The sequence below is a fragment of the Lingula anatina genome, chromosome 4 (assembly GCF_051362555.1).
Source record: "Lingula anatina isolate TDL-2025a chromosome 4, LinAna3.0, whole genome shotgun sequence".
In the NCBI taxonomy this organism is placed as follows: domain Eukaryota; kingdom Metazoa; phylum Brachiopoda; class Lingulata; order Lingulida; family Lingulidae; genus Lingula; species Lingula anatina.
In genome coordinates, this window is record NC_141770.1 from 27,259,532 (window position 1) to 27,271,089 (window position 11,558).

General features: G+C 36.9%; 1 protein-coding gene across 2 annotated transcripts; it reads left to right on the plus strand.

The window, feature by feature from the left end:
• Positions 1 to 4,951: 4,951 nt before the first annotated feature.
• LOC106152211 (uncharacterized) lies at positions 4,952 to 11,063 on the plus strand. 2 transcript variants are annotated; one of them, XM_087010558.1, is made up of 10 exons: positions 4,952 to 5,024; positions 5,278 to 5,400; positions 6,001 to 6,193; positions 6,657 to 6,784; positions 7,099 to 7,162; positions 7,477 to 7,587; positions 8,583 to 8,682; positions 9,223 to 9,311; positions 9,723 to 9,833; positions 10,460 to 11,063. In XM_087010558.1, exons 3-10 carry the CDS (start codon positions 6,029 to 6,031, stop codon positions 10,625 to 10,627), a joined length of 936 nt encoding a protein of 311 aa, XP_086866684.1. In that variant the 5' UTR covers positions 4,952 to 5,024; positions 5,278 to 5,400; positions 6,001 to 6,028; the 3' UTR covers positions 10,628 to 11,063. The 2 variants fall into 2 exon arrangements, with proteins under 2 accessions (XP_086866684.1, XP_086866685.1); XM_087010559.1 differs by lacking the exon at positions 4,952 to 5,024 and having other exon boundaries at positions 5,268 to 5,400.
• Positions 11,064 to 11,558: the final 495 nt, after the last annotated feature.

Consider the following 11,558-nt stretch of genomic DNA (forward strand, 5'->3'; position numbering starts at 1 on the left):
TATCTGAAGGATCGAGATGCGTCTTATGATCAGAACCTGCTCCAGTGAACTTATTTCCAGCCGTGCGTGTCTTTTCTTCTTGAAATGGCGGTTGATGCATTTATAATAATAATAATAATAATAATAATAATAATAATAATAATTTTATTGAGCATTAAAATGTGTACAGTTACATTTTACAAGCTCTCTAAACTACAGTTTTACATAAATTGTAATTGTATACACTTAAATAAGTATAACTTCTTTAGATCATTCTATTGCCAAAATACATGTAAGCTAACTACTTCATTCATATAGCTGACAATAGTAAGACACAATATAATAATACTGAATATAGTATTTTGTACAATATGCATTTGCTACTTAGGCATAACTGACTGTATAAACTTGGCCACTGCTGATGCACTTGCACGACACTGTGGGAATACCACATACTTTATATACCACATGTAGAACTAACATCTTGTGATTAGGGCGGTAGTGGGTGCGCCTGTAGAATTGATTTATGGACTTTTACAATAAAAATTTAGACAACACTACGTAATATCATATATTATATATATCATATATTAATTGTGATGGATAACTTTCTAAATCATTTTAAATGAAACGCAGGACATACGCATCATTTATTTAGACCAAACTCGTCATTCTCATTGTTATCTTTTAGCACTACATTAGTCTCCATGGTGCTGGTACCACATCAAAGCATCTTTTACCTCAAAGCACCCAGGCAATCGGCGTTGCTTCTATTGTTGGTAATATTTTATCAACGTTCCATTTGTGGGGGTGCGGTTATCACTAATCAAGTCATGTGCATTAATAGCCCATTAAGGTAGAACATAATATATTGGTGCGTTTACAGGCTGCGTTTTTGATAACATGAATATGTGTTCAGCGATAGTTAATTACCAGCTACAATTTTATTTACACAGTATTTAAATTATATAATGCCACTGGTCCATTTTTACTAGACCATGACCGTACAATATGCTTTATGACTATGGTTTGAGGCAACAAATGAAGTATCAGGGTTTTGCTTCTCTGCATATTGAACCACAAACCAAGGTTTTTTATTGAAATCGGATTTATGTTTAGCCACACAGGCATGTGAACACTCACGAGAACACAAAAACAGCCAACAACAAAGTCATTATAGGGCACAATTCGAATAATGAAAAACTCTCCTAAATCTGGCTTTTTTGGCGGGGATATTAAGGAAAATTTTAGAAGTATTTTTAGAAGGACCGGACTAGGACAACATGATATGTGGATGTAAAAATGAAATAAAATACATAGTTCATCATTATTGTTCTGATTCCTCAGGTATCTCCAGTGACCTCTGAAACTCAGTGAAACTCTAGTGGGGAATTAAAAAGTTGGAGAATCAATTAAGGACGGGGATAAAGGTAGATATTTTTAAGATCATGAGAGAAGCAGACTTTCAGGATGACGGAAGGCTACAATAAGGCTCTGTTCTCACAACTTTTAGATCGATCTATCACCGCGGGGAGTCTCACTAGATTACTGTCAGATAATCCCCCTTAAGTGTCCGTCCCCGCCTACTACAAGCTTTAAGGGGTAATTAACTTTCGTGTCCGCCCGGCTGACAGCTATTTAGCGTGAACCCCCAGGGAGTTAGGTCGATCCAATGTAGGTCGATCTAATCTATGAGAATGGGGTGTAAGAAACGAGAGTTCATATTCCGCTATAGGACTGTTTTTAACCATTACAGACCTTAACTATAGGTTCAAATACTTTCTTAATACAGTTGTACAATACTATGACATGTCAGATAATGAATCATATGATTTTACATGATTACATAATGTTACCGAATTCACATAACAGCGGTACAAGTATGTAGGAATACTTTCCTTTGCATGTAGCTATAGATTTGACCAAAATTAAATTACTCAATATCTCCTTAAGACGGAAAAAAAGATTGCCCGCCTTATAGCATTATGTATACAGATGACAGTCTGTTAGGTTCATTAAAATGTATGTCCATTAACGGATAAGTCTTTATTGAATATAAATGGGGAAGTGTACTTGACAAACAACACAAACCAATCGAGCTAATGGTCGATGAATATTTAAAGACATCGTTGTAGCTATAGTAACGTCCATTTGCCAGCTTAATAACACAGGAATTTGTATGGCTAGGGCATCTTTTATTTTATAAAAACCAATTTTATTATTTGATGGAATTTATGAGTATTTATTTTGTATCAAATGACATTTTCACAATAAAACAAAAAGAAATGTAAAATTGATGGCCAGAAAATAGTATAATATTATCACTTTATTCGTGCCTCGGCATTTGAAACACTAAAATCGACAATTGTTCTTCATATATTTTGAAATTTCTGTGTTATATTAAATTCAAACATTTGTATGCAGAAAGCATTTGTTGAACAATATTGTGGAACAATAGTGGATCTAAGCTGTAGAAAAAAGCGTTGAGTCTAAAGAGAATCTCTGCTTTTATGGGCAACAAGTGGTCTTTTTAAAGATCACTGTGCTAATTGTAACTGTCACCAGGTGTGCGAGAAAGGTACCACAAATGATGTTTGATTTTAACTATTGCGGATGCCCTTTTTTTCAGTGATAGGCAAAATAAATAGCCAGCGAATTAAACTGTTACGTGTCTGTATGCCTGTATGTTCCACTTCATGTACAGTGTATGTTGCCCATATACCCGGTATTATTATGTCCTAATTCTGTCTGATTGGCATAAACCGCAGCAACCATGAACCGTGAAATCGGATTTATGATTGCCCTGCTATGCCCCGTTTTGCAATACAGGCATCGAATATTGAAAAACTCTCCTAAACCGTGCGTTTTTTTTTCTTTTTCTTTTTTTTTTCAGCATGACTGAGAGCTCCAACAAGAAACATGAGTTCATATTCCCTTATAGAACTGTTTTTATCACTCAATTTCTTTATCCATAGGTTCAAATACTTTCTTAATACAAGACTATGTTGTGTCAGATAATGAATCATATGATTTTACATGATAACATAATGTAAAATAATTCACATAACAGCGGTACAAGTATGTAGGAATACTTTCCATTTACATGTAGCTGTAGATTTGACCAAAATTAAATTACTCAATATCTCCTTAAGACGGAAAAAATCCCGTGCCGTGTACAAGAAATATGATTGCAGCCTTATAGCATTATGTATACAGATGACAGTCTATTAGGTTCATTAAAATGTATGTCCATTAACGGATCAGTCTTTATTGAATATAAATGGGGAAATTTACTTGACAAACAACACAAACCAATCGAGCTAATGGTCAATGAATATTTAAAGACATCGTTGTAGCTATAGTAACGTCCATTTGCCAGTTTAATAACACAGGCATTTGTATGGCTAGGGTATCTATTATTTTTTATTAAAAAAAATTTTTATTCTTTGATGGAATTTATGGATATTTATTTTTTATCAAATGAAAGTATCACAACAAAACTAGAAGAAATGTAAAATTGATGGCCAGAAAATAGTATAATATTATCACTTTATTCGTGCCTCGGCATTTGATACACTAAAATCGACAATTGTTTTTCATATATTTTGAAATTTCTGTGTTATATTAATTTCAAATATTCGTATGCAGAAAACATTTGTTGAACATCTTTTTCACAAATGTTCAATTAAAACCTTGGAAATAGATATTGTCATATGTTAAAAAAACAACAAGCAATGTAGGGGAAGTTCAGGAAGTGCAACCCTCCTTCCCCCTTGTAGACATTTTTAATGCAAAATACCACGTTGGCATTTTTGCAGTTCTCCCCTGGGGGTCCAATTACTAGAATCCAAATTTACTATAGAATCTATAACGTAAAATGCAAGCTAACAAAAATGATAATTTGATTTATGTGCGTGTGAAAGCAAACCTCAGGCGAGGTGCATTAGATGAGAGGAGTTTACGTAGATACAGTGGACCTAAGGCCCCTATTTCACACAGACCACGAATCCCACGAATCGCCAGGAATTGACAAATTTCAGGATTCGAGAGGATTCGTGAGATTTTGCCAATTTTCTGGTCTAATTCGACACGCTCACGATTCAGTTACGATACGGGTACGATAGTGTTACGAATATTCGTGGAATTCGGCTGGAATCGTGAGATTTTGCCAATTTTCTGGTCTAATTCGACACGCTCACGATTCAGTTACGATACAGGTGCGATAGTGTTACGAATATTCGTGGGATTCGGCTGGAATCGCACTAATATTGTCCAGAAATTCACTACAATTTTTTGGAATCGGGAGTTCGTGGCCAAAACTTTGAACAGCTCAAAATTTTTGCCACGAAGTCCCGATTGATCAAGAACCGACTACGATTATATCCGAATCTGTTAAGAACTTCACGAACTGATTACGATTCAACCACGAATCCTGAAATTTTCAATTCCTGGCGATTCGTGGGATTCGTGGTCTGTGTGAAATAGGGGCATCAAAGTTTTTGCCACCAATTCCTGTTGGTCAAGAAGTGCAAGAACTGACTACGAATATATAAGAATCTGTTAAGTACTTCACGAGCTGATTACGATTCAACCACGAATCGTGAAATTTGTCAATTCATGGCCATTCGTGGGATTCGTGGTCTGTGTGAAATAGGGGCATAAGCTGTAAAAAGCACTGAGGCCACAACCCTTGAATATAAAGAGAATCTCTGCTTTTATGGGTAACAAGTGGTCTGTTATGGGTATCAATTGAAAGGATGTTTTTTTCTGCCCGATTGACATTTCTCATCTTTTGCCTTAAAGTCGAGTTTTACGGGCGATTAAGGGTCATTAAGATGTATAACAGCAGAAATTTATCCGAAAACATGAAGTTTTTTTTTCTTTTTTCTCTTACATCACACAAAGTCTTATCACTACAGTGACATTTTATTAGTTTATCCATTCAGTCAGCTGCTGCGTGTTCAAACCATCTCACGGCCTTGGGGCAACTGCCGTTAAGTTAACAGTGTGAACAGTTTTGGCTTATCTCAGACTGCCAATGTCAGGTACGAATAAAATTAAGTCAATGATATTGGTGTAATAGCGCTTTTAGCTATAAAAATGAAGTCATCGTCACCGTCGTGATAAACTAGGTTTCATCTTTGCGGTTTATTGTTGAAATTAAATCAAAAGTCATCGAAGTACTGTCTGCAGTAGAGACGTCAGTCGCATTATATCATATGACAAAAAGTATTTAAATACTGATTTCGACATATTTTATTGACCTGGCCCTGGATTTAAGATGACGTAATTTCACAGACGTAGGTCAAGATGTTATCTGCTGAGATGAATAACAGCCGTAGTCGATACTAGAACTTCTCAGACAGGTAACATTTAGAAGAACCGAGCTGCTGTGCGATTTTATATCGACGTTTTATTCCGGTGAGTAGATTTAATGATGCTGGTGGCACTTTTACCGGATAATTGGTCTTCGCTTTATACATGTATTTAACCTTTTAATGTTAAAACATTCTCGTCATTTATATGTAAAACATTGAAATTACACACCGTATTTGTTTTAGGATTATAAAAAGACATTAATGTTTTCTGTTTAATATTAACTATAATTTAGTAGTTAGACCATTCCGGGAATTAATCAGGAAATGAGTCCAAAGTTTTAGCTTTTGACTTAAGACTGACATTCTGTCTTTAGCTGTTGTGTGAGCCCCGAAGTAGTGGGGGGCAGACGTGTCGCACGGTAGCTGCAATCTATTGGCGTGTCACTAGTAATATTGGATCTATTGATCTAAATACCGTCCAGTCATCTCAATAAAAAGCCAGTTTAAGGGAACCAATCCCAGGCCCACTTAGTTAGGACCACTATTTCGGTTACTTGTCCCTTTACTTTTACGTTAGTTTCTTTATTCATTCATTTGTTTATTCATTTGTTCATTGTATCGCATTTTATTTTATTAAGGATTAATTAAATTATTTATTATTTTCATTTATTAAATAAGTGATTTATGGCTCCTCGATTGATAGGATTGTGATCATCTGTGTAAACGACGAGATGGCGGCGGAAATACCTGTAATAGACTTCTCTCGCTATTCTCTGGCTTTGGACGCAGACAAGGTCCCAGACAGTGTCTTACTAGAGCTGGGTCAGGAGGTTTACCAGGCTCTGTCCACTGCCTCCTTCCTCCTGCTGAAGAACTGCGGAATAGAAGAACGACTGGTGAGAGAATTTGGAATTAACGCAAAATAGCCATGGGAGCTTTAAACATAGGCTTTGAAAAAGAATTGAGAAAACAAAAATTTAAACAAAAAACGTAGCATAGTAGGTTTATTAAAAAATTCTAGAATATGAAAGGATTACTGGTATGGGGTTTAAAACATAAGTCCGAATAAAGAATTGTGAAATGAATTGTTAGATGGTTTTAAACAAGATTAAGTACATGGGTGTGACATTCAGTAAAATATTCTACTGGCATCACAAATTAATATTGTATTTTTTTTTTTTTTTTTTTTTGTCATTTCACTGAAATTACTGCTATAATCACACTATTTTAAGTTAAACACAGTTCCCCTGTAAATAGCTGTTTGATGTTATATTCTAATGGTCTTGATTGGCATCGGTCAGCAAATTAAAATCTCTTTTTCCAAATATTAACCTACCCCTACTTTGGTTGTGGTTGTAGGTGAGGGAAGCCTTTATCTCCAGCAGACAGTTCTTTGAGCTTCGGGCGGAAGTGAAACAGAAATACCAGCGAGCTGACGACCCCCATGACGACAATTACCACGGTTGGCTGGGGTTGGACGTAGAGAGGTGGGGTTAAGTATTTTATCAAGTTTGTTTTATGATCATCAATTATCTTCTATAACTCTCATAGGCGTAAGAGCGTAGGCGTGGGGTCTTTGGGGGCTTCCCCTGCCAACAAACGCACTTTTATTTTACTACGTACGCTAATTTTTAACCTGAGAAACAGCTGCGCATTTTCTGAATGTTCAACCACTTGTAAATTGCTTGCCTCTTATTGGCCATAGAAGTGCATTTTCCCTGTATGATCAAGTACCTGGGCGAGACATCAACGCTGTTGCTATCCTCATATAGTTTAATTTATATGAATTTTTCATTTTCAGCATCAACCCAGAACGGCCGGTCGATTTGAAGGAGTCCTTCAATTACTCTCTTTGGATGGAGCAGGTTGATATTATGATTATTACTATTTTGTAAAAAGACAAAACCACGTGCTAAAACTGATAAACATTTGTCGTTTTAGAGTGAAGAAACGCTAGATACTTTTAAAAATTTAAAAATAAAAAAATCCCCGGTATCCCAGAGATATCAATGTCATGATCACTTTGTTGCTTTGTAGAATAGTACATGGAATATGGATTTTAGCTATGAAATTATAAGCGTTTCTTGGTTTCTTTTTTGCAAATGTCCACTAGAGGTCTGTTTTACATCCAATATGTCCAGTGAGCTACAGAATATTTGTTGTTCCTTATTGCTTTCAGAAATGGCCACAAGAGGTCGCCTCATTCAAGCCAGCCTTGCTCAACCTGAACCGCAAGGCCACTTCACTGGGCATACGAATCCTGCAGGGACTTGCCCTTGCTATGGGACTGGTGGGTAATCTCATGTGCCTTCACTGCTCATCAGGCTTTCATCGGACCTACTCTCATTATTTTATCCACTTCTGCCTACCCGGTGCCATTGTAGAAACACTGTAAGCACTCTTACTGTGGTATATGATAAACACGAACATTTTCTGGAAATCTGATCGCCTTGTGACGTCATTTGTGACGTCTTGATTATGCCCGGTTTGCGTTAAATTAATTTTAAACGGACCATATGTCTTTTCTCTTATCTGTCAAGGTGACAGTGGCAGTAAAGGTGAGACAAGGACGCCGGCTTCGTGTTCTCAACTTATCCCAGCAAATAATCTGTTTTTGACCTTGACCTAACAAACCCTGAGTACCAGTACCATAGATAAACCCCCTTAATCAGCAGAATACCTCAGCTGAGTATACAAGGAGTGGTTCTCTATGGCACTTATGGTTTATATCTTCTCATGTTTTTATCAAACTTTTTTTCTTCCCTTACGTACATGTACTTTACCTATCCTCTTAGTTAACTGTCAATTTCAATCATAAAACTTAAGCATGATCTTAGACTTTCGAAACGCGCATAACAACAAGAATGGATGTATCTATCTAAATGCGGGATAGGCACTATAGTGCGTCAACGACACCATGTCTGTTAATTGCCTTAGACAACTTCACCGTGAATGAAAAAAAATCTGTACTACAAGTAAATGATATCTGTTCTGGACAGATTCTTGCTATTATCTTTTGTTTGCGGGTTTTGATTTAAGTTTTTATTTAATTGTTTTTATTTATTTATTTATTTATTTATTTATTTATTCTTGTGCAAATACTCGCGCAATTTGAATTTGAAAAGACGTAACATCTGTCAATTTTCCCCTGACCCTCCAGCAGTGATGACCCAAATAATTTTGTTTTGCGTGCATTTATAAATGTAGTCGTACATGTGAGCGCTTTATTTGTATTGAGATGTCAATAGATAATGTGCAATATCCTTTTTTTTCTTAACAAAAAAGGATCGGCATTTCTTTGATGGACTACACAAAGGTGCAGGAACCCGGAAGTCACTGACGTCAACGCGGTGTAACTATTATCCGGAAGTTACAGATGAAACAGGTAAATAAGTTGGATAGCCTAATGGCGTTTCGTGGAGGGGCCCTTCCCCATTCCAGCTCACTTTGTCAGGATAAAAATGCAGATTCCGCCCCCCCCCCCCCCCTCACAGTTCCCCCCTCCCCTACTGTTCCAAGAGTAGGGAAAAAACATTCTGGAAAATAGGTAAATATTAATGTCATGATTGTATTTGAAAGACACGTTCGCTTTTTTAATCTGACATCTGTCGACACCGTTTTATGTGTGCGTGTGTATTTTTTCATTGTTGTCATGATATACTTTGTTCTTGCTTCTCTTAAAGAAAGTATAATTTCATTCCACAGTTACCTTCTTGTTTTTGTACAAATTCTTTTAATATGCTCTATGCTAAAATAAAGTATGATAAGTCATCGTTTGCCTGTGAAATCAGTTAAAATATCAAAAATTCGTGGTCGCTTGAGTCATTCTTCTCAGAAGAACTGGCTGTGTTATGCCAATAAACGGAGCCTTGATTTGCGTAAAAAGTAAATTTTATTTCTATTAAGCTATGTCGCTCTTTTGCAGTGATTGTGCCGAATCAGATTCGCATTGGAGAGCATGCTGACTATGTGACCTTGACCCTCTTGTTTCAAGATGACCAAGGCGGGCTGGAGGTCGGTGAGCTATCATCAGCCCATATAATCCTTGAAATTTTGTTCATCAGAAAGAAGAATATTTATCATGCACAAATCAAAGAAAAAGTTAAAATAAAGAAAAGAAGTCAATTTAAAATAAAGAAAATATTTCTATTCGCCAATAAGTACCATTAATAACAACATAAGTTGTGTCATCACTGGTTCTATAAAGTGTTTGTCGAATACTTCATGTAGATAGATGCCACATGTATGACACAGTGGTGGAAATGGTTTAGTTTCATTTTGCTTATTATACTTTTTTGAGAGGGAGAATGGGGATAACGAGACGGCAATACCTTTGATAAGTCCAGGGTATATACCGTGCATTGTATACATGTATATAGGCCGTACTTTAGTACTGCTAGTATACGTTTATAGTTGTTTTGACAGGTACAGAGAAAGGACGGGTCTTGGTGCCCCGTGTTGCCAGTGCCTGGAACCATCGGATTGTTTGTTGATCTGTTGTTACAAAGATGGACGGCTGATAAACTGAAAGCTACAGTAGGCACAGTTCTCTTCTCTTCGCTCTTTCTCTCTCTCTCTCCAGTAGACTTATCTCTCACAGATACACACATACGCACGCACTCACGCACACATATACACGCAAACACAATGTATGCATGATAGTAGCCCATAAACAATGCCAGCAAACATGTGCGGTAACCTTGAATTCATACTGAAGTCCCAATTTTCATATCGGTGGACTCCTGCTGGTTTTTTTTTTTTTTTTTTTTTTTTTAATGAAATGGACCAATTACTTGTAGAATTTGATACAAAATAAACTCCTGTGTGAACCCACTGTCACGTATGAGAGGGACCCCTGTAATACAGAGTCCAGTGACCCTTGATTCGTATGCTTTTTGGCCATAGGGTGCGCTAGTAGTCCGTTACAAAAGAGTTGAAAGCCCAATGTGCGATTTTGTACAATACTATACTGGGCCCCTGATATCAGAAGATAGATTTGTACAGGTGAGATCCTCCCATGATTTTTGCCTCACTAACGTCAAGCTCCTTCTAACCTGTATGAATCAAATGGAAGGCTGACTGTCTGTTACACGGACCCTCTGCTCCTAACCACCAGACTCTGCTCCTACACTGGCCATGTTTTTCTTTCTTTTCTCTGTCAGGTGCACAGGGTGATTGTACCAGAAGGCAAGTGTCCAGCCCGCCAGTCCATTGCCCACTTCATCGTCCCTGATGACGATGTGGAAGTGAAATGCTTGGACGGATCCGACACGTACGAACCCGTCAACACGAGATCTTTCGTTACTGGGATATTTGACAAGACATATTAACTTTACAGAGGACTGATCATCTGAAGCCTTATATAGGTTTATATATTTGGGCAGGTGTTGGTACTACTTACGCAAGAACATCCGGCTACAGTATATGCTTTAACTTCAACATCGAAAATATGGCTTAAGGACGGACAAAACTTAAGTTGGTTAACGATCGAGGTGGCCCTTATTTTGAGGTCATTCAGATTTTTTGGTACCTATATTTTCAAATATTTTCAAATGGAAATACATTGGCATTGGATTGTTAAACTGAAGATTTTTTAAAAAGGTAAAATATAATAATTATACTTATTTAGATACCTTTAACCCATAACTCGTTACTTTTTTTTTAGTAACGCGCAAAACGCGTTGTGTAAGTATTGGTGATTTCTATTCAACAGAGCTTTACAGAAAACGGCCAGAAATATATTCATAGATTAATTTTGTCAGCGTATATTCGTTGTCACACATCCTTCGCTTGTGTGTCGTTATTTCTGATCCCCTTACTCCACGATATCTCGTTTAAATTTAAAGCTACTCACCGGGCTATCCCAGAAGATTCGCTTACGTACATAAACATCCTACATGCATGTCATTCATAGGCAGTAACAGACACGTCCTTTACATATACGTGATGAACTGTTTCACGCGATATAAATATTGAGACTAATTAACTCGAAATAGAATTCCATTCGTTCTAGCAGAGCAAGTGTTAAAATGGAAGCACAGATTTTTTTTCTGCTGGAGAGGGACACGGTATATTGCATCGGTTGTGCTTTTTGTAAGGATTGCGAATAATGGTACGATAGAAGGCCATCTGACCAGTTGCGGTAAAACGAAAGGCCGCTACACTACGTTTGTATCTCCCATAGTCCGTTTACCAGGCTTAGTTCGATCCCCTGATATCACCATCAAAAAACATGATCACACTTTACAATTTATGCGTTAG